Here is a 22928-nt window from a genome sequence, read left to right on the forward strand (position 1 = left end):
TCAACGATATATCTCATGATACAACTCCCTTCCCTCATTCCTTTAATATTCTGGTCCCTTCTGTCTCCACTCAAATATTCTGCTTCCTGTTGTCCTTCACTTCTTTTGGAGTCATCTATTTATTTTGTTGCCAACATGGCAGAATTTTTCTTTACCCTCTCTCTCCTTTCTCTGCTCCTCTTCAATTCCATCCCCATACTCGTATATCCTCCCAAACTTCCTTTCCTTTTCCTACCGCCATACATTCTCTTCTTTTACTCAATTTTAATTTACTCCCTACCTATATGTACACAATAAAGAGATACCCCCATTCCTATCTATTGTGTCACTTAGCCAATGATCCGCACCACATGAGTGAGATAACCGCCTTTATTCAATCAGCCATCTTCCTCTCTCCACTCTGCTTTCAAAGCGTCATCTCAAATCCAAAATCACATGACCATTTCCATAGTCAATGTAATCACTTTTACTTTCTCAACGTTGACTTTTCAATTTCCTCCCTCCTGAGAGTTGCTGTATACTCTGAGTCGCGACAACTTGCAATTTGAAGTCATTTTGTTTCAATCGAGTGTGGATTCACCAAACCTGTTCCCACTGCGTGTGAAGCGTAATGTGTAGGTTTTCTCATCAAGCCGTCTTTCTCTGCACTCAAAATGAAGATTATATTACTTCTTGATTTTTTTTTCGTTTTTGCAAAGGGTCAGAATAAGCATACAATTATACAGGATTGATTTAGCCTCTAAACATACAGCGGAAACTGCGGAAAAATTAAGTGTAATGCTTGAGTAAAGATTCACACTGATGAGTGCCTAATTGGAGGCGTACAGAGCGAGTGAGTAGAGGAAACACAGAAGTAGCATGAGAATGAAGAAATTTGAAATAATTGTAAGAAGGATAGTGAAAGACAGAAATGGAAACACACCAACCACACCAGATGTGCACATCATCAAGAGAGTAGTGAATTAGAAAGAGCTTGAGAGGATTGATTGATTGATTTGTGCTCTGCCTGAAGGTAGGTCCTTGGCTCCTTTACTCATCTTCAGCACAATTTTCCCAAATGCCTCCTTCCACTCCCCCAGTACTTCCTGCATCTCCCACCCACTCTCCACACAACAGCCAGATTGTCCGCAGACAGAATCCTCCCCATACTACGCCTCAAGCTCATCTTCATGCTTTCCAGCTCAATCTCCATGATAAACATGAGGGCTGAGAGCGTTTCCCTGCCTTGAACTGATGTTCACGCTGTGCTCCTCAGACTTCCCAAGACCAACCAAAACTCTTACCTTCGTTCTCTTGTACATTCCTTCCACCAACCTAACTTCTGCTTCCGGCACTCCCATCCATTTCGGTGTTACCAACACCATCTCTCTCGGGACAATGTCGTAGGCCTTCTCCAGGTCCACAAATTCCAATGCTATCTCACCTTGCACCTCCAACCTCTTCTCCACCAGCTGTCTCAGCGCTAACATTCCATTCGTTGTCCCCCTACCCTTTCTAAATACCTGCTGCTCTTCTCCGATCTACATCTCCCATCCTTCTTTATCCTCCCATTCAGAATCCTCTCCAGCACCTTCATTACATGACTTGGAAGCATAATGCCTCTGTACTTCACTGGATCTTGAACATCTCTCTTCCTTTTCCATACCGACACAATTAACCCTGTCCTCCACTCCTCCGGAATTGAACCCTCTCATGCATACATTGAACAGCCTCTTTGTCCAACTGACTCTGACCTTTCCCGCTGCAATTATCATTTCTGGACGCACCTCATCAATGCCGGGCGCTCTTCCCTTCTTCATCATTTTCAATGCCGTCTGTACTTCCTCCTCCATGATCTCCACCAACTCAACTTTTCCCTTGACATAACACGGTCACACATCATAAGTTGTTAGACATGATGAATGTGATTATAATTTGTTGCCGAGGCACATGGGTTTTGTTTACATAAGAATAATAAAAAAAAACGTTTTCAGGATTTTATTGAAGTTACGAGTAAGTTCTAGCCTCTGATATAATTTTAAACATCCTCACACATAGTATGACGTCATATTGTGGGCTGGTTCAATTGTGACGTCATTGTGATGTTAAAGGCAGTCATGGAGTGGGTCTACAAGAGGTATAACGAACAGAAATTAGAAATGATGGACAATCTATGGCGAACCAATTGTGATCTGTACTTTTTGGAACTTTCAAGACGTTTCTCCCGAGGTATGACAAAGCCAGAGAGACTATGTCTGGGAGACTTTAAGGATAATTACTGGAGAGCAATCAAGAGAAGGCGATGGTAGCAACTGTTACTGTGATGGGAGCAAGTTATCTGAATCTACCATACACATTGAGTTACTGATTACAGTAATGACTCAACTCAAGGACAGCACTTTATAAGGAGGGTTTATGCTTGTACAAGTAAACAAATACACATAGTATAGGGGAAACCATTGGCCCTTCATAGCTGTTCTCGATTGATGATACTCCATTTAACTAATCTCACGATGTCGGCCTCCCATATTCCATGCACAAACCCCATTCTTATCATTCACTGAACCAAAACTAACACATATCCTTAACAAAAACGTTTTTTTTTTTTTACATTTCCCATTTTTAATCTCAATGTGGGGAAATCAGCCAGGAGACCGGCTCACAATGGATTACTCTTTTTGAGAGATACTGTGGCATCTTTGACGTCCGCAACCTAGATGCGAAACGGACAGGCATCTTTATGACCCCATTTGAAGGACAACATGCTCCGAGATGCAGCACCACATTTGTGAGTTGGTTAAAAATGGTTGGCAGAATGTGTTTCATTATTACTTGGAATATATTGATTTCGAGATCGACCGAAGCTTGGAACACACAACAGGCAGGGAGAGGCCTGTAGCATCACCTATACTTAGTAAAGTAATTGCTGTAATAGCATGTGGGGGTATAGCTCAGTGGTAGAGCATTTGACTGCAGATCAAGAGGTCCCTGGTTCAAATCCGGGTGCCCCCTCAATTTTTTTTACCCCCCCTTCATTCACCTAAGTTAGTTCTCTATTTCATAATTTACTTTGTTGGTATCACATCTATTTTACATCACAGACATCATGAGATCAGTTTTTTTTTAACAGTTTGTATGCAACTTTCTTTGTCTCCATATATACACGAGTTAATATGTTGTCTTTGTGTACACCTTTGGAAATACAGCTTCAAAAGCAAACTTCGACAAGGGAGGAGCCCATACGACTTGACAAGCCTGAGTCATGTCCATACCCCCCCAACGTTTACTTTGTGCAGGTTGTGCTAATTGTACAGCTAACCTCAAGCAGGAAACTTAGCCAAGGTACTGACACACAATGTTCTCTTTTCGAGAGATACCGTCATATCTTTCAATGTCCTCCAGCTAAAATACAGATGGAAGAGCTGGCTTTACATTCCATCCAAAAGACGGCCTACTTTGGGATGCAGCGGCCCACCTCCCAAGACCAGGAGGAGACAGCTCAGAAGCAAGCACTCCACCAACTGAGCCAATTCCTACCACGACTTTGCCTACAATGCCCCACATTCAATGGATCTGAGGAGTCAATTTATTTTGAGTTTGTTCTTCAGAAATAGAAATAAAATTATTTCTTACAATGCAGTTGTTTTTTTGATGTAATACGTAAGTTGCATATCCCATTTAATCCCATGTGCCATGACATCCTTCATCCGTCAGACAGGCAGGCTGCAGCCTCTTCCCTTTCTTCAGGCCTTGAAAAAAATCACAAGCTGGTCAAACACTTGAAATATGTCTTTCAATCTTGACAAGTCTCACACTCTCACTCTAAAAGGACCATTTGGCAAATCCTCCAATCTACTTTCTTTACATTCCTCTTGAGGAAGTTGTCATTCAAACTCCTCGGGTCTCACTATCAGCCATGATCTTTCTTGACCAAACCACATTTCAAAGTTGGCTTCCAAAGTCAGCTGCTGAAAAGGCGTCCTCTATCGTACAGAGTCCTTCCTTGGCAAACCTAAACTCTTATCCACCTTCGAGGCCTTTATCTACAGCTTGATGGAGTATTGCCATCCCTCTGTGTGGGTTCCCCATGCCTCACATCTTGCTCAGCTTGATGCCGTGGAAACCGAGGCCTTCAAGATCATTGGAATCTCCCACCATGAACCTGAGTCAAAGGGTCTATCACTTTGCAGTCACAGACAGGTCATTGGTCTGTCTGTCTTCTACCGCCTCCTTTCTGGTCTTGCACCCTCAGCCGTCTCCATTCGTCCACGCCCCCGCCAGCTTTCTGCAGGGCTCACACGGTGCATCATCAACCCCTTCTGGTGAAAACTACCTAAATCCAGGATCACTGCTCACCCACAATCATTCATTCCACTTTTTTCTCACCTGTGGAATCAACTTCCACATCCTCTTCCATCTCATTCTTCCCTCCAGGTCTTCAAGGCAGCTGTTCACCACCATCTCAGATCATCCTCAACCCAAAAACTATGATCTTTCCTACACTTGTTCACCCTCACCCCACTCCAATCCCTCCTCCCTCCTTTGTTTGTGCATGGCTGGTGGGAGATGCTTATGAAATTTTGTTATGCGTGTGGCGCTGGTGAAAGATCATGGTTATTTGTGCACAAGAAAATCACGAATACGTGAAACACAGGCCACGGATGTAGAAGCAGGTCACATTTTATCAACCGCGGGTATGCTGGGTCCGTGAATGTCGAATCCACGAATGTCAGGGCTCCATGGTATACTTATAATGGGACAGTGGGGACACAGTTGGACACATTAAGCAAGTGAATGAAGGAAAAAGAAGAGGAAAGAGAGGATGAAAGAAACACAGTAACCTGGGTTAATATGGGTTGATAGTCCTGTAGCATGAGAGGTCCGCTAATGCAAACCGTCTGATTCAGAGGTGAATGGCCAAACGATCTTGTGAGTTGCTGCGAGCAGACAGCACTTGTATATCTTCTCCATCCCCTAATAGCAAGGAGTCTGATGCAATCTAATATCTCCCCAAGGCTGTTCAATATGGCCGAACCAGGTGATCTTTCCCGAACTTGCAGAACAGCCGCACATGTAAAATTTGACTTCAAGTCCTCAACTCTCCCCCTCCACAACACTCCACCCCCCCCTCGCAAACTCCGACATCACAGAAATCGCGATCGAAACAGCTCCTCCAGGTCGTCTGTCCAACTCACAATCCCGCGAGATATGCGGAAACCCCGTGGAATTGTAACTCTACAGTGATCATGAGCAGCCCAATTGTGATAATAAACGACCTGAAACCAATTATCTTCTTCCTGATGCATTTTTTTCTATAATATTTCCACTTATTGCGGTGGCATGATTTCATGCTTTCAACTGGCTACGAGCAACGTTGCATCGCCACTGCTACTGAGGATGCATATGTACACATCGTTAAAACTAAAGAATGACATTTTCTTTCACAATCTTGCGAGATTCCCAGAAGTACTGCAAGATTTGAGTCATTTTAGAGAAAAGAGGTGGAAATAATAGCAAGGACCCACGTAACCTCCGCGGAAAAAGCCTTGCTCGATTGAATGTCACAGTTATTTGGACGGTGTATAGACAACAGACTGCTGCCTCTATTGCTGAGGCTTATAGTACTGTGATCTTCACATGGCTCGTGATGCTTATCAGCTCCAAGCTTTCAATATTTGATGATCTTTATAATCGTCGCTTTAGTCGTTTTACACTGAAAGGAACACTTGTAGGGAGTGCATGGTGATTGTGAATATGACAGCTCCAATGCAATATATGCCTGGTGTTGGCTTAATGGTTGGGGTGGTGGACTTGGGATCCCAGGATCCTGAGTTCAAATCCCACTCGGATGTTGAATTAACACCAGGCGGGGTTGACTCTGCCTGTCATCCTTCCGATGTCGGCAAAACGAGTGCCAGTTTGCTGGTATCCTGTGTCGGAGTGGCGACCCGTCCAGGATTGTGCCCAATAGCCAAGGAGACTGCTAAGGCAGCAACAACGCTCTGTACAGAGTATGGTCCGCATGGATGGATGGATCAAACATGATGGCTGTATGATTTTTCAGGTTGAAATTGTGTTTGAAGTCAGGCAAACTGTCCAAGCAATGGGGGGAACGGAATGTTACACACAGATAGACGGATGAACAAGAGTATTACTATTATATTGATGGTTTATTAAAAACAAATGATACGAGGAGTCGAGACTATAAAACTCGGGACAGATCTGGTGCACAAGATAATGAATAAATGGAGGGAAAGTCACAAACTTACGATACAATAAAACTAAAACACCGCTAATGAAGCCAGCACACCGATTTACACAACAAAGGGGACAGGTGAGGACTTGAGCAAATGAACAGGAAACAAAACTCTTTGTCACAACAAATCCTGGTGGTTGGGTGTCTTCACGCTGCACTGATACAGCAGGGTCGGAGGAATCGACGACATGAAGCGAAAAATGCCAAGCCGACCGTAGCATCCTCGGGCTGATAAGGAGAGTCCTGGGCAGAGGGACCACAGCTGAGGGAGTTAGCAGGCCAAGAGCATTCCGTGCATGCACACAGGTGGCTTTTGTCAACAAAGGACCATCCTCGAGCACGCAGCTGATCCTGGGATAGGCTGTCCTGCCACCTGGGGTGGTGCTTCCACCTGGGGTGGTCAGGGCTTTTCTATAGCGTTACTGCAGTGCACTACACCACCAGGTAAGTGGTCCTCTACAAAGTGGTCAGTGCGAGATTCCCCAAGTCGTGCCAGTAGTGCTTTCATGTGTTCGTGTTCACTCACCTCAAGCTCCTTCACCTGGCCTCACCTGTAGTTTTGCATAACAACATGCTTACCCAATACTATTCTATTATGAATGCCCACTGCCTCCCCAGTGCACATATTATGTACAACTTAGCCCTGAAGTGTCCCTCGTACAGGGACAAATCGTACCAACTCGAGTACGTGGACCATGCTATCTGAACACATTTGAGTTATAGTCCCCCCCCCCCAACTCAATTCCATTCCACATAAAAGTATTGTAGGTCGGGAGGAGGGATAACATCGGATGGTGGTGGACTGCTCACTTGAAGCATTGGAGGGAAGTGTGAGATTGTACCTCCTTCAGAAGGTATTTCCAGAAACAGGAGAAACTAGAAGGGCACTCGGTGGAGCGCATACCTCCGCCACGTACTGCCTGATCCACGAGAACATATCGGGCCCAATACATTTTTGAAATCATGATATACAGTACTATATCGTTTTTGGCCCGATCTCTCAATGGCGAAGAATCACTTAAAAAATTAAATAACTCTCGTATCCAGATCCGGATTCAGATCTTCACCAAAATCGAATCAATTTGTCCTTGCAATACATCCAACCTGTCCACCAAGTTTCATCTGAATCCATCCACAACTTTTTGAGATATCATTCTGCATATCGGTTTCGCCTTATCTCTCAATGGTGAAGAATCACATCAAATAATTCTAGTAGTCGGATCCGGATCCAGGAATTCACCAAAATCGAATCAGTTCGTCCTTGTCACATACCGAACCTGTCCACAAAATTTCATCCAGATCCATCCACAACTTTTTGAGATATCCTGTACACAGACAAACAGACAGAAAGGGGTGAAAACATGACCTCCTTCACTTTCGGTGGTGGAGGTGAAGAGGAACAAAAAGAGTTGAGGCATGCAATAAATCTAATGTGCGAGTTGAACAAGGTGGAGGTCCCTGAAAGAAAACTTGCATCCTGAAGGAGGTTTCGATGATCACAGGGCTGAGAGTGTAGAGGGAGCAAGAGCGGTGGAAAGGTGCTAAAAAGCAGAGGCGACCAACTTCCCTGCAACTTGAGAGCAATGGACGTCGGCCTCATCGTGGGAGAGTCTAATAATGCTGAGAGCTTTAGATTCTACAGAATCCAGGAAAAATAGATGTGATGCTGAGGGGTGAGAGGTGAGGGGTGGGGGTTCAGCTTCAGCCCATTGGGGAGAGCAGTACTCCATTGAACTTTGGATAAAGGCCACGTAGGTTGCTGTGAAAATAAATTGGTTCAGAACCTTATTTTTTTCATTTTTAGGGTTTTTATTGTTTCTACAGTACACATTAGCAAACTAAAGGAAATGATGAGACAATAAAGAACCCACCACAGAATAAATTGTAAGATTATAATCAATCGAACATGCTTAACATTCCTCTGTCCCAAGCTCCTTTGTGGGGTCTCAAGACACCCGCGACAAGTAAAATGTGTGTTCAGAACGACAAACTTACACTGGACAGGTCGGCTGTCCATCGCAGGGTTCATCAAAGCAGGTCTTAACCTATGCAGGAACTCGGAATGTAGCCAGGGCACCCACACACAGTGTCCTGCCTTTTCAAAAGGTACCGTGAGGTCTTTATAAAACGTTCAAAGCATCAGCTTGCAGACAGGACAGTTGCAGAGACATCCCTTTCAAAATGACAACATACTCCTTTGCCAAGTTGGGAAGCTCCTGGGTGACATTTTGGAGTCAAAAACTATCCACATTGGGAGTCACACTCAAAACTAGAAAACTGTGTGACAAGTATGACACCTCCTGAGCTCTCGCACTAGCCTGGACCAATGAATGCTGTACCTGCTGGAAGGTACAGTGTTGTAAGTGGGAAGGTTCTGACAATAGTATCATTGTGGTTTGCCATTGTCATATATAGTAGGTGGTTTGCCATTGCCAAATATACTGGGTGGTTTGCCATTGCATTCCCAGCGTTGTTTATCTGTGCACTATCCTTTTAAATGCTGAGTGTCAAGCAAGGAAGAAGGATGTGCATGTGAGTATATTCTTTAAAAAAAAAAGACTTTGGTTGCAAAACATTACTATTTGGAGATATTTGAAGAGATATATGCAAAGACAAATTAAGACACAAAACGAGAGTAAAAGATCAACAACCCATCCAACTGAACCATCTTGCAGGCCAGGGCCTCGCCCATCAACGCGGCAGAAACCAGAAATCGATGCCCCTTAATATTTCATTAGCCTTCCTTCCACGACCCCTAATCAATGGAGGTCAAGAGTAACTGCTGATCTGGGCAGTGTGGGTGACAACGGCAGTCGGCGGAGGGGGTTCGATTGACTTGGACTCGGCATGTGCCGGAGACCCCGAGGCCTGGCTTTAAGTGGGATACGATGGAGGCTTTCGATTGAATGGACATTGGTGGGCTAATTGGCATGGCCGTGGTTGCATAGGGCAAGAACGCAACCGTTTATAACCCCATGGGCTTTTGGGATTGGTTTTTAGTGCTTGGTGTGGAGGAAGGCACTGTCAACATATATGTCTAAGTCCATCAACATGTATGTCTATCTCCATCATGTCCACTCCATTACCCTGTATGTCTGACTCAATTACCATGCATGTCTAACTGCATTCACATGTATGTATATTACATCCACAATGTACAACCGATCACATCACCATGTATGTCCAACCGCATCACTAATTATGCCAAAACTTACTAAAAATAAATGTTTTTCATATCATTACCAAAGTTCTTAAAGACAAACAAAAATGTAATGTTTAATTAACATCCGTTAACAAAAGTGATGTTGTTTGTTACGTCATCGTCCTATTGTTCTGTTGACAAATGATATTAGTTGTTCGGGATTCATGTTAAGAGTCCTCAAAGCATGAATTCCAGATGAGGCCGACACTGCATAATATCGACATGAGGCCGACAAACGACACAGCAATTCAACTTAAAAGAAAAACAAATAAAAATCTCAGAAACCGAGATACACGAGTCATGAATCCTGAAGGGGGTCACAGAGAACAGGAAAGTCCAAATGACCATCTCAGTTATTGAGTGTTATTTCCAGCAGTCCTATAAAGTGGTTCCCCTGCAGTGGTTTTCATTTCTACCATTCAGCGTATTATAAAATCATGTATTCTTCTTCTTGTATATGGCAGCTTGGCTGCTGGGTAGCTATCATTTTGTTGGGGCACAACTGTGCCACTGATGCTGTGCCCCTATGCCAGTACAATGGTACTCATTTCACTGACCTCAGAAGGATGACAGGCTGAGTCAACCCCACCTGGTGTTAATTCAGTGGCATAAAGGGCTCAAACTCAGGACCGTAAGATCCCAAGACAGCCACTCTAACCACAAAGCCAACACCAGGCTTACATAAAACCACCAATTTACATTACAACACCACAAACCTGATACCAACAACAATTTAATGCTTGGAACAATACATTTGATTCATTACATTAACGTTTTTCACTGAAGAAGGAATTTTTTTAATATGACGTCATTAGGTAACATGCTATTTCAGTGAATTTTCTGGTATTTTCCATGGAAGGAGCTGTGTCTTACCTTTGTGGGTCCCATGATTAGTTGTGAAAAATCATGTGATGTTTTACACTCTTCCCACCCCCCCCCCCTTCCTCAAAAAATACTGGGAAATTCACTGAAACAGCTTTTTCTGCATAATTGTGCTGTTGTTATTTTTATTTGCCAGTTAATTGAAAGAATATAGATGAGATCTAGTAATTCTGAATTTATGATATTCAAATTCCGTTTCCCTTTTAGGAACCTGCCGCCTGGCCTTTTACAAGTGCAGTAATGGGTTTCATTTGTGTGACCAAGACAACATCCTGCTTTAGGGTTGAACAAGTCGGACAGTAAACGTAGGCCTGAAAAGTATAACAGAAGCTGGCTCCTCGAACACATATCCAATAGGTTATTCATAACTCATTTAATGCTAACCACATCTCAATGTCTACAACTAAGGGATTAAGAATCATTCTTTGAAGGTGGGTTGTCTTTCAGCCTTCCAACATCCTTTCGTAAGCAGCTCCCACACACTACTTCCCTCAGGAGATCAAGCATGACAATGGGAAGGAAGTGTGTGAAGACCACCATGAAATGGAATGGACCGCTCGAGCATACGAAACACTTCCCATTTACAATAACTGTTCCAGGTCAACTCCACCTTTTATAAATGGAGCACATTCATTATGTTTAGTATACAAAGTCAAGGCTCGTGGAAGAGCTCGCGCGTAGAATGGATGAGGACATAACAGAACAAAAGGAACAGAAGAAAGAGAGGGGGGAAAACACACTGGCAGCAGGGTTGAGGGACAAAATCGAGGGAGACTTGGACAAATAAGGGGAAGGGGAGGACACAAGGGGGTGGACAAGATGGATACAGAAGTAAACTCTCAGGAAGGAAACACTGGAAATTTGGAAGGGGTGGCCTTGGGGAGGGTCAATGTGGGTAAAAAAAGATAATGGTTTTGGATGGGGGATGGTCTGAGATGGTGGTGAACAGCTGTTTTGAAGACCTGGAGGGAAGAATGTGAATATGGAAGTTGGTTTCATAGGTGGGGAAAAAAAAAGAGGAACGAATGAGTGGAGGTGAGCAGTGATTCTGGATTTTGTGCATTTCACCAGACGAGGGTTGGTGGTGGACCATGTGTGCCCTGCAGAAACCTGGTGGGAGGACAAAGCACGGAAAGAGCAGCGGGTACAAGACCAGAAAGGAGGCGGTGGAATAAAGAGAGACCACCGACCTGTCGCGATGGCGAGGTGATAGGCCCATCGACTCAGCTTTATCACAGGAGATTCCACTGATCTTGAAGGCCTTGGTTTCCATGGCATCAATTCATATTCATTTATCCTTCGATTTTGGATGTTTAATATGTTATTCCAGATAGTCCATCGAAAATTAAGGGCTATGCAGCTATCTCGTGTTAATAACATCTCAAGATGGAGTGTGTGGTTCTCCTCTCCCTTCAATTTCAAAATATGCTATCACTTTAAACATCCTCTTCTTCCTCAAGACTGATGTTCCTCCCTCCTTATCTCTGGAATTAATTTTTCTCATACTTGATATCAGGCTCATGGAGTTGCTTATACGCACAATACGTGCAAGAAAAGCACATTGACAGACACCGCTGTACTCTTGCATGGATTCCAAGGACATTGGCAGACAACAGTTATCAACAGTGCGAGTTGTGCGGAATTTGAACTTGGGGTTTCGGCATCATGAGGGAAGTACTTAAACGAGTGATGCCAAATAGACGAACATTCACTTCATAGAGACTTTCACATTTGTACACGTTGACTGAAATTACGCACCGTTTAACAGGTTTGCTCTTTGCATTTTCCTCACGTGTGTGAACATGAAAAGAACATCTCCCCACTCTAACCTCTGACCCCAGTTCACCTCTTGAAATCCTGAAATGCATCTCCCTCGGCTCGTCTTGCGCGACACAAAGGAGAAGTGCAACGCGTCGCAGGAAAAGTAATGCAGGGGTGGGTGCAGGGGATAATTGGGGGAGATAAAATGAAAAAGATGAAAGATGTGATTTCATAACAGCAGATAAAACAAGGAAGAAGAAAAAAAAATAACCGGATTACTTTGACCCCTGCGACCCAGTCCCGGTAGCGGATCGATGGCGCGGTACAAAAAGCCCGTTCGCTTCTCTCCTGTTTCTGAGCTTGAACAATTTCATTTGTTGTCACAGACATTGAGAGACAACATAAGTATCATGGGCTGAGTGAACGACCCCATTTCGTCAATGTGAGCCGCCAAGTAGTTGAGAGGACAATGCAGGACATCATGTGCGTCTCTTCTTTTGAAAGCCCACTTTGTGCCTACATTCTTTCTCGCCATCTTAACATACTGTACTTCAAAATACAAATTAAAAAAAAATAAAATCTTTAAAGCACAATTTTGTATTCACGCATGTAAATTACATTTAAAATGCAACTGGAATAGCCCAGCTCCAAGGTCATATGCCGCTGCTAAAGAATACGGCCACTGGAAGGGACCATATTTTTTGGATGAAAGAATTTGTTTGCACACAGCCGTGTATTTGTCCACGACATTTTGTCATTCCTCGCAAAACATGGTAACACGACAAAAGGCCATTCTTATGAAATCATTGACGTTCAAAGTCCTGTGACTAATGACCTGAACATGGTTCCAAATAAATTCTTCCATCACTGTTTTCGGAATCTCGAGGAATGCTTTGCTTACTACATTTCAACAAGGTTCATACTTTGAAGAGGAAGGAGTCAGCCCATCCTCCAATAAGCGATGTTTTCCTGAACTTTATTGTCTCCCATATTCTGAACGCTGATTGGTTGTTCAATCCATATTGGTTAAAGACTTCTTTTGTTCGATGCTGGTCATTGGTGGTCATTAGGATCCTTGGGTCCTGAGTTTGAACCTTGTTGGCTGCTGAATTAACACCAGTTTGGGTCGACTCAATCTGTCATCCTTCAGAGGTCGGTGAAATGAGTACCAGTGTACTGGTAGAGGGGCACAGCATCAGTGGCACAGTTGCACTCCAAGAAATGATAGCTACCTGGCAGCCAAGCTGCCATACGCAACAACAGAACAGAGATCGGTGAGCGCTTGATTTTCAAAACTGCTCACTCTCACCAACCCACACTTGGCAAGCGTGTTGACTATGCCAAACACCCTTTGACATTATGTGAAGGAGATCTTTGACCTCTTGAGGGCTGAATTCGGCTGGTTTGAGGGTTTTCTTCCTTAAAAAATTCAGATTGATAAATGTGTCACCTGGCTGCTGGTGTTCACAGGACGGAGCTGTGATTTCTCTTTCTCATGCACAAGGTATGTCCACAATCTTTCAGCTCTTTTAGGCCATCCCTGCTACAGAAACAGACATTCACTTTGGCAACCTGACTCGTAGCTCTACCGAGACGAGGAAATGTAATCCTTTTCCCAAAAGGACTTACTGTCTCTCATCGATAGTCTCAAACTCTTCGATCCAGACCTCTTGCAAGAAGGCTTCCCACCAGTCTCACATTTACTATTGCGTGTAGAGTGGAGTAGTCTTAGTAGCAGCCACAGTGATATGGAGCTGCAGTAAATTAGCACTTTCCAGCTGTCCTTTTAGATTTGGGCATAGTTGGAGCTTTGGAGTCACTTTTGCTGCTCATTATGCCTGGTGTTGGCATAATGGTTCGGGTGGTGGGCTTGGGATTCTAGGGTTCTCAGTTAAAATCCCGCGTGGCCGTTGAATTAATAGCAGGTGGGGTTGACTCAGCCTGTCATCCTTCCGAGGTCGGCAAAATAAGTACCAGTTTGCTGGGATGATTGAGCCATTCGAGTATCCTGCGTCGGAGTGGCGACCCGTCCAGGATTGTGCCCAATAGCTCAGGAGACTGCTTTGGCAGCACCAATGCTCTGTACAGAGTATGGTCCAGATGGATGGATGGATGCTGCTCCTTGCTGTTTCTGAGCTTGTTCTGTAGTATGTTGCATGCTATATGTCCTTGCAACAGTAAGATTTGTGAGCTTGTGAATCACTGTGGTGTTGCTTCTGCTACTTCCTCTCTGCACTGTAAGACCTTAGGCCCCTCATCGGGAGTTTGCAAACTTATATGGTTCTCTCACATGGTGAACCATGCCCAGTGGGATCTCCTGTGACTGAGTGCAGTGAAATCAGGATATCATATTTTGCCCCCTATCCTTTAAAAAAAATTATACAAAGATGAGGCTCATGGAGGAGCTAGAACATCGTTTTGAATAGTGTATTTTGACACGTTTTATTCCATTGTGGTTTTCCTCAAGTGTCTTTCTTGCCCTGTGCCACCACTATGGCCCTCTTTCATTATTTTCATTTCAGCTAATCTACCTTTGTTGATACTCAGAGTTAGGAATGTCATATGTTTTGTTTTGGAGGTTTGAGAATGAGAAATCTGTTTTGGAGCTCACCAAGTGGTTTTATTGTGTCAACTTGTGCACAATTCCAGTGCAACCATGCTTCAGGAACACACACCAGTAACACACCTTTTGCATCCCAGACAATGCTCCTCGGGATCTTCCCAATTCACGCTCACACCTTCACCATCCTTGCAGTTAAGGAATCAGTGTGTTTCCACTGAAAAGGTATATTTTACTCTCGATAAAAGTGGGGATCGGTGAAATCTCTGAATTTTCAAACATGCGAAGAAACTGTGAGGCCAATCTCTGAAACACTCCAACATCGACATATCGCTGTTTCCTTATGCGACAGGCAGATGTGGTGGGATGCCTGCTCTAGGGAAGCTGGGAAGAGCTAATTTATCACAGCTGCATAATCACCATGGTTGGTAGTAAGACCACTCCACATGCAATAATGAATGAGACAATGGTGGGCAGCCTTCTTGCAGATGACCAGCACACGTCTCTTGGCTATCAACCTGCTCACAGATTTGATGAGGACAGATAATCTGGTGCTGTATACATGTGCGTACACTCCACTTATGTGTCTCAGTGTCAACACCCGTGTGGGCTCATGATGGGTGCAGTGCCCCTTATTATGCGATGGAGGGTCACGTCGGGGGCTATTGATACAGGACCGTTGTTGCTCAGTGCTCTCCTATACTCCTGACCATTCCCTCACTTAAATGCTCTAAGTTGGAGCCTATATGTGAATAATATTCTCACAGTGTTTTCCACATGATGTCCATGGTGTTGCCAGACCTGTGAAGCAGGGTTGCTCTCAAACATTCGCTTGTCTTACCAGTCCTTTCACTTATATTTCCTGCGTCTCATTCTGCACATGGATGTTCCTTTTAACCCCTCTTCCCTTCAATACCTACTTTGTATATCAAGCCATGTTTTTTTTAATCAACAACCTGACCATCAGACCTCCTGCAAGTTGTTCTTCTTCTCAAGCCTCTGCGATATCTTCCTATGGTTCAACCACTCCTGCTGTTGCACAAAACTCCCAGATCCTTCAAGTCCTGAATTAGCCACACTGACATGTCTGATTGGCTTGCTGGAATTGCATAATCTTATCACCATGGTTTCATTATGACCGTCTTTTTTGAAACCAATTCACCAATTATAATATCACAGTGCGATACCCCCATTGGATTTGCACAGGGGTACTCCTATCCTCATTGAAGAACCCACCTGACTGCATCATATGCACACAATTACTGTTTGCTGTGATTTTTGTACATGCAGTAGAGGCTCGTGGAAGAGTTAGAACACAGAATGGACCAAAACGTAACAGAAGAAGAAGGAGAAGAAGAAGAAGAAGAAGAAGAAGAAGAAGAAGAACATAGTGGAAGGGAAGGGGAACGACAACACACCAACAGCAGGGTAGATGGACAATTAGAGTAAGAATGGGCACAGGGAAGAATGAGATCAAAGGAAGTGGGAGGAGGACAGTGGTAAACAAGCTGGATACAAGCTCAAACATAGCAGGAAGAGTAATGGCAAAACTGCAGGGGATGAAACAGACATGAAACAAAAAATGAAAAGGAGGGTGAGGGAGCAGAAGTGGTGGGGGTGGGGGTGGGCACAATAATCTTGAAAGGAAGTAGTGGGCCTGGGGAGGTTTAATGAGGGCAGAAAAGATTATGAATATGGATGGGGGATGACATGTGCTACCTTCAAGATGGTGGTGGTAAACAGCCATCTTGAATCCCTGGACAGAAGAATGGGATTGAACGGAGTGAGGAAGTTCATTCCGCACATGATGAAAAGAGGAACTTATGAGTGGAGGGGTGGAGTAAGCTTTGATTTTGGAAGTTTCACCAGAAGTGGGTTAGTGGCAGGCCACTTTCACTCTGCAGAAACCAGAGGGAGGGGGAGAGGGGCAGAGGAAGAAAGCACAGGAAATACAGGTGGTGCATGACAGAAAAGGTGTGGTAGAAGACAGAGGTCACTGACCTGTCTGCGATGTGAGTTTACAGACCCTGATAACGAGCTTCATCATGGGACATTCCAATGATTTTGAGAGCCTTGGTTTCCATGGCATCAAGAAGTGCAAGTTATGAGGCAGAGGTAACAGCCCAAAGGGAAGAGCACTCATCCATCAAACTGTGGATTTAAGCCTCGTAGGTAGATAAGAGTGCAGATGTGCCAAGGAAAGATTTTGCATGAACGAGGATGTCCAGTCTGCGGCAGGCTTTGGAGGCCAACTTCGATATGTGGTTTGCTCAGGAAAGATCATGGCTGATGGTGAGGCCCAAAAATGTGAACTATTTTGGGCCTCACCGACAGCCATGATCACACATAATGAACTTGACTTTTAAGTATCTCATGTACCCCCATTTTACCCCTATTCCTTTTTATGTCTCCCATGAGCCTAGATTTCTGCTTCAAAAATGAAACTTCCATTCTGGTAGCTTTGTTGTTGAGGACTGAACAATCTTGGCAGACATTGTGCAGACACATTGTTGAGGCAAAGATTTTGATGGAGAATGGTTTCAACAAATGAATCTTGTCAATGTAATCAGACCCTGAACGAAGATATCTGAAACTGGTAAGTCAAGAGCGATCTGGTTGTTTTCAGATCTATCACTGGTCCTTGTTACTTCATCACAAAGGTTTTCATATGATGATAAGCTGAGCTGGCACATCCGTTCACCTTTCTGTTACCCTGAAGATTGCTGAACACCACAATGGCGAGTCATTACGACCCGACCAGCTGAGGTAAATGGTTGTGCTTTTGACTATTACTAAAAGCTACTCCAACTTTTTTGGGATGACAGGACGGTCTAGAGATACGCACACTCATCTATAAGCTGTCCAGCCTGGTTTCAAATCCCGACACAGCTATAAACTGTCATCCTGGTGTTTCACAGGTCGGGCGATTCATCAGTGTTTGTGCTGTCCTTTGGATGGACGTTAAACCGGACGTCCTGTCTGACGACATTAGTTGGTGGATGTTAAAGATCCCCATGTTGTCCTTCACAAAGAATATGAGAGCTGTTGTTGGCACCATGAACAAATTCCAAATTCCTGCCCTAATTACTGCTAGGAAAGCAATGGAAAACCACCCAGTATAACCCTTGCTCAGGAAGCTGCTTTGGCAGCAGCACCGATGCTCTGTGAAGAGTATGGTACAAGAGAGACAGAGACAGAGACAGAGACAAGGAGATTGGGACCATACTCTTTGCAGAGCGTTGGTGCTGCTTAAGCAGTCTCCTTAGCTATTGAGCACAATCCTGGACGGTTCGCCACTCCGACACAGTATACCAGCATGCTGGCACTCATTTTGCCGACCTCGGAAGGATGACAGGCCGAGTTAACCCCACCTGATATTAATTCAACAGCCAAGTGGGATTTGAACTCAGAACCCTAGGATCCAAAGCCCACTACCCTAACCATTAAGCCAACACCAGGGAGAGAGGGAGAGAGGGAGAGAGGGAGAGAGGGAGAGAGGGAGAGAGGGAGAGAGGGAGAGAGGGAGAGAGGGAGAGAGGGAGAGAGGGAGAGAGGGAGAGAGGGAGAGAGGGAGAGAGGGAGAGAGGGAGAGAGGGAGAGAGGGAGAGAGGGAGAGAGGGAGAGAGGGAGAGAGGGAGAGAGGGAGAGAGGGAGAGAGGGAGAGAGGGAGAGAGGGAGAGAGGGAGAGAGGGAGAGAGGGAGAGAGGGAGAGAGGGAGAGAGAGACTCTGGTTTTGATTCTCGGAATGCAAACTATCAGAAGTGGTGCTTCGCAGGCAGGGCATTACATCACAAAGTGCACCATCCCTTGTATAGATGTTAAGCTGGGACCAGTCTGCTCTCATTTGCTGATGGACATTGAAGACATCTCACGGAGTGTTTTTTTCATGAATCATAGGCGAGATATCACTGGGCCATGGATTAATTTCAACATCGCGCTCTAAGCTGAATGGCCAATGCATCAGCGGATTGATTGCACCTCACAAAAAGAATGCTACCAAAGGGCCGAACTTGTAACCGATTCCTGACCAACATGCGAGAGAGAAAGAGAGAAAAAGAGGGAAAGAGGGAAAGAGGGAAAGAGGGAAAGAGGGAAAGAGGGAAAGAGGGAAAGAGGGAAAGAGGGAAAGAGGGAAAGAGGGAAAGAGGGAAAGAGGGAAAGAGGGAAAGAGGGAAAGAGGGAAAGAGGGAAAGAGGGAAAGAGGGAAAGAGAGAGAGCCCACAAAATGACTCCTTGACTGCCACGGTGATAAAGTTATCAATGACAGCTCAGTCCTCAAAATGATTCCCTCACATAGTACATGTAAGACTTTACATCATATGCCATTGTAGATTATTTAATCTACAAATGCATAGTATTTTGTTATTACCTAATTGTATTTCCACCTCTGATCACTGCTTACACTGAACAACAAAATTTTTTTACTGGAGATGTGTAAAGTGATTTAGACTAATTTGGGTACGCTGATTTCAAAAATCATGACCGTTTTGCTGTATCACGTCAGGATTTTCAGTAACAGAAATATTCCCATTGCCTAGAAGTCAGGATTTCAATGAAATTTACAAAAATTCATTTATTCATTTATTTCATCATGAATGCTTCAAAATTATAGAAATTACAGAAAAACTCCACTAGAATGGAATTAAAAATGCTTTAGGCATTTGGCTTTGCGTTTGTGCTGCTCTGTGTCAGTTTCACGATGCAGGAAGCAGCAGAAATCGCCCATCATGTTCGGGTTGTGCCGCCCTTGGTAACGCGTCTCCATGAGTGAAATCTCTTGGTGGAATCGCTTGCCGTGCTCGTCCGAGACTGCTCCCAAGTTGTCAGGGAAGAAGTTCAGGTGCTGGTGTAGGAAATGGATTTTCAGGGACATCCTGGAGCCAAGTTTCCTGAAGGACTCCAGCAGCTGCTGCACTATTTCTTCATAGTTGTCCGCGCGCTCGTTCCCCAAGAAGTTGTCCGTCACAGCTTTGAAGCTCCTCCACGCTTCCAGCTCTTTGGGGTTTAGAGTTGTCGGAAAAGTTTCGTCCTTCATAATCTGTCGGATTTGCGGTCCAACAAAGACACCAGCCTTGATCTTGGCCTCCGACAAGGTGTTGCCAAACTTTTCCTTGAGGTATAAAAACCCACGCCCATTCAGATCCATTGCCCGTACAAAAAACTTTTCATCAAGCCGAGCTTTATGTGGAGTGGTGGAAGGAAAACCTTGGCTGGGTCGACAAGGGCGACATGCTTCACGTTGTGTCGACCAGGTACATGCTCTTTTCGCTCTTCCCAATCTTTCTTCGTCCAGTGATTCTTGTCGTCTCTGCTATCCCAGAGACAAAGGAAGCACATGTATTTCGTGTCGCCTGACTGCAGCCCTAACAACAGCGCCACCACTTTCAAGTCTCCGCAGATGTGCCAGTTGAAGTCATTGTACTTGATGGAATCAAGCAGCTGCCGCATAGTCTCATAGGTCTCTGTCATGCCGAACGCGTGAGCCAGTGGGACTGATGGTTTCTCGTTGCCATTGTGGAGCAAAACAGCCTTCAAGCTGTTCTTCCCCGAGTCGATGAAGAGGCGCCAGTCTGCAGGATCGTGATCACACCCAAGTTCTTTCAACAGACCGTTGATGTCACTGCAGAATGTCATCGTGTCTTCCATCTCAAAGAACTCAGCCATGTCTCTGTGACGTGCTCTGAACAAGGATATCTTGGTGATAGCTCTAAGAAGATTCCACTGCTGCAGCCTTGATCCAAGCAGCTCTGCCTTCGCCTTTGACAGCGAGAGATCTCTTACAAGATCATTTAAGTCTCCCTGGTTCAGAAGGTGTGATTCTTGAGTGTCGGGTTCAAAAGGTTCATCATCACCATCCTCTTCACCACTGCTTACAGCTATGTTCTGATCAGCTGGAGGTGTTGGAACGGGGTTCTCGTCATCATGAGGCACAGGTTTACGAGCAGAGACGCAGTCAGCGTACTTGATGTGACCTTTAGTCTTCTTGTTGAAGCCGGCGATGCTTGTGCAGCAGAAATAACAATCATCATGATGATTCTGCGGCTCACGCCATATCATGGGCACCGCAAATGGCATGCTCGCGCGCTTGCCCACCAACCACTGAGTCAAGGTTGTGTGACAGCTTGTGCAGCAGATGTGTGGTGCCCAGCTCTGTTCTTGGTCCCCCACCTTACACCCGAAGTAGTGAAAGTAGGCGGCCTTCATTTTCACTGCAGTAGATATACTTCGCTGTTGATCTTTTTTGGTATACCGACCACAGACATAACAGAAGTTGTCAGGATGATTGGTACAGGAACGCCTACTCATCTTTATCTGAAAGAAAGAAATATAACACAAGTTAACAACAATTGTACGAAATAGACATGTTAAAGACATATGTAAATTTCATTGAAATCCTGACTTCTAGGCAATGGGAATATTTCTGTTCCTGAAAATCCTGACGTGATACAGCAAAACGGTTATGATTTTTGAAATCAGCGTACCCAAATTAGTCTTAATCACTTTACACATCTCCAGTAAAAAAAAATTTTTGAAATTTGTTGTTCAGTGTTATTAGTCCCCTACCGGTTTCACTGAAGGGGATTATAGGCTTGATCTCCATCTGTCCATCCTACCTGTGTTTTTTCAGACTTTTTTTCCAACACCCCTTAATATATTCAACTGAAACTTGGTACATGGCTTTATTATGATAAGTTACAGAGGAAGTTCGAGTTTCAGGGCGTTTCATCAAACTTTCACAGTTATGCCCTTTTTGGAATTAGAAAATATCACATCAGTCGGGGACATGTATTGCAAAGCAATTCTTGCTCTTGGTAGTTCGGTTGCTATATAAAATCAACATAATTGAGGAAACATGCTTTAGCTAGACCTTTTTGTAAACATGGTCGAGACTTATGGAAGAGCTAGAGCAGAAATCACTTCATGTAACAAGAACGGCATACTTCCACCACGCTGAACAGTTTGTTTTGTATCCCACTGATGATAGGCCGAATCTGGATGCGGACCTGAACTAAAATCGAATCGGCATGTTCTTGTCACCAAACCAACTCATCCGTCTAGTTTTGTCATAAATCGTCCACAACTTTTTGGGAAACATCATGCTCGATACCGAGCTTGTCCACCAAATTTCGTCTGAATCCCTCCACGACCTTTTGAGATATCCTGCTCACAACCAAACAAGATACACGTCGTGCTTCGCAAGATACTTGAAAAATCCACGACCCCCCCCCCCAAAAAATATAAAAAAAACACTGCCATGGACACATCAAATTATCCATTGAATTAAGATTAAATTTGACAATCTTAATCAAACTTCAAGTCAATCGGATGAAAAGTTGATTATTTTTTCAAATGAAATTTGATGATTATAGAAGTTGCACCTTGAGTTGACCTTTGACCTTTTGACCTCAAAAATAGTTGATGGCCCAATTCAGTGATGCACGTATGCCATTGATGTTGAATTTTGCAAGTTAATAGGATGAAAATTGATGATTTTAGAAGTTCGACCTTGAGTTGACCTTTGACCTTTTGAACTCACAAACAGGTTTCCTTATTCAGCGAGGCACTGCAATTGCCGCTCAATTTTCAAGAAAAATCGGATGAAAAGTGACAATTTTTCAGATGTAAATTGATTTTAGAAGTTTGACCTTCAGTTAACCTTTGACCTTTTGACTTCAAAAATAGGTGGTGTCCTACTATGAAAATCCTGTTCACCTTTTAAGTCAATTGGATGAAAAATGATTTCAGAAATTTGACCTAAAGATGACATTTAACCTCAAAATCAATTGGCTTCTCAGTTGTGACCACTTCTACAACTAAAGTTTCATGACGATCAGTTTAGAATTATGACCTGCAGGCGATTGACAGAGACAGACAGACAAACAAACAGAACAATAAAGTCGACCGATCAATATACTTACAAATTTTCGATTTTGCAAGTACTGTAACAAACAAACAGACAGACAGATGGGGTGTAATCATCACCTCCAGTCCACCTTTGGTGGTGGAGGTAATTATTACTTCATGTACTTTGAGACAACATAATTGGCAACTGTGCAGTACCAGCAAAGAACGACCTTTTGTTTTTTTGAAGCGAAGCTGAAGAAAGATACTAACACAATACTACTACTTCTTTAATGGCACCAATTATTCATACTTTCTTTGGGAATTGGCTGGGGAGGTTTTTGGCCCAGACATTTCACAAACTGGCTGACCAAGCCTGAGGTTAGACTGAAGGTGGCAGGAATTCGTGATTTGTTCAGGGTGGCATCGCTTTCTCTTCACACCAA

General features: G+C 44.1%; 1 protein-coding gene and 1 non-coding gene across 11 annotated transcripts in view; one reads left to right on the plus strand and one right to left on the minus strand.

Moving 5' to 3' along the window:
- LOC147034261 (uncharacterized) overlaps window positions 1–22928 on the minus strand; it is a 231089-nt gene that overhangs the window by 115418 nt on the left and 92743 nt on the right. For 9 of the 10 annotated variants that reach the window (XR_015057726.1, XR_015057730.1, XR_015057727.1 and 6 more), the window contains one exon: window positions 1767–1856. The exons of the other annotated variant lie outside the window; for it this stretch is intronic. Coding sequence is in view for 6 of the 9 variants with exons in the window: in XM_085879620.1 (XP_085735746.1) it covers window positions 1767–1856 (90 nt within the window). In the remaining 3 variants the exon portion in view is untranslated. The remainder of the gene's footprint in view (window positions 1–1766; window positions 1857–22928) is intronic. 10 annotated transcript variants of the gene reach the window in all.
- TRNAC-GCA (transfer RNA cysteine (anticodon GCA)) lies at window positions 2920–2991 on the plus strand. The gene has a single exon. It is a non-coding gene; the product is annotated as a tRNA-Cys (tRNA).

Source organism: Eptatretus burgeri, chromosome 1 (assembly GCF_056783735.1).
Source record: "Eptatretus burgeri isolate ZD-2024b chromosome 1, Ebu_testis_v1, whole genome shotgun sequence".
NCBI lineage: Eukaryota > Metazoa > Chordata > Myxini > Myxiniformes > Myxinidae > Eptatretus > Eptatretus burgeri.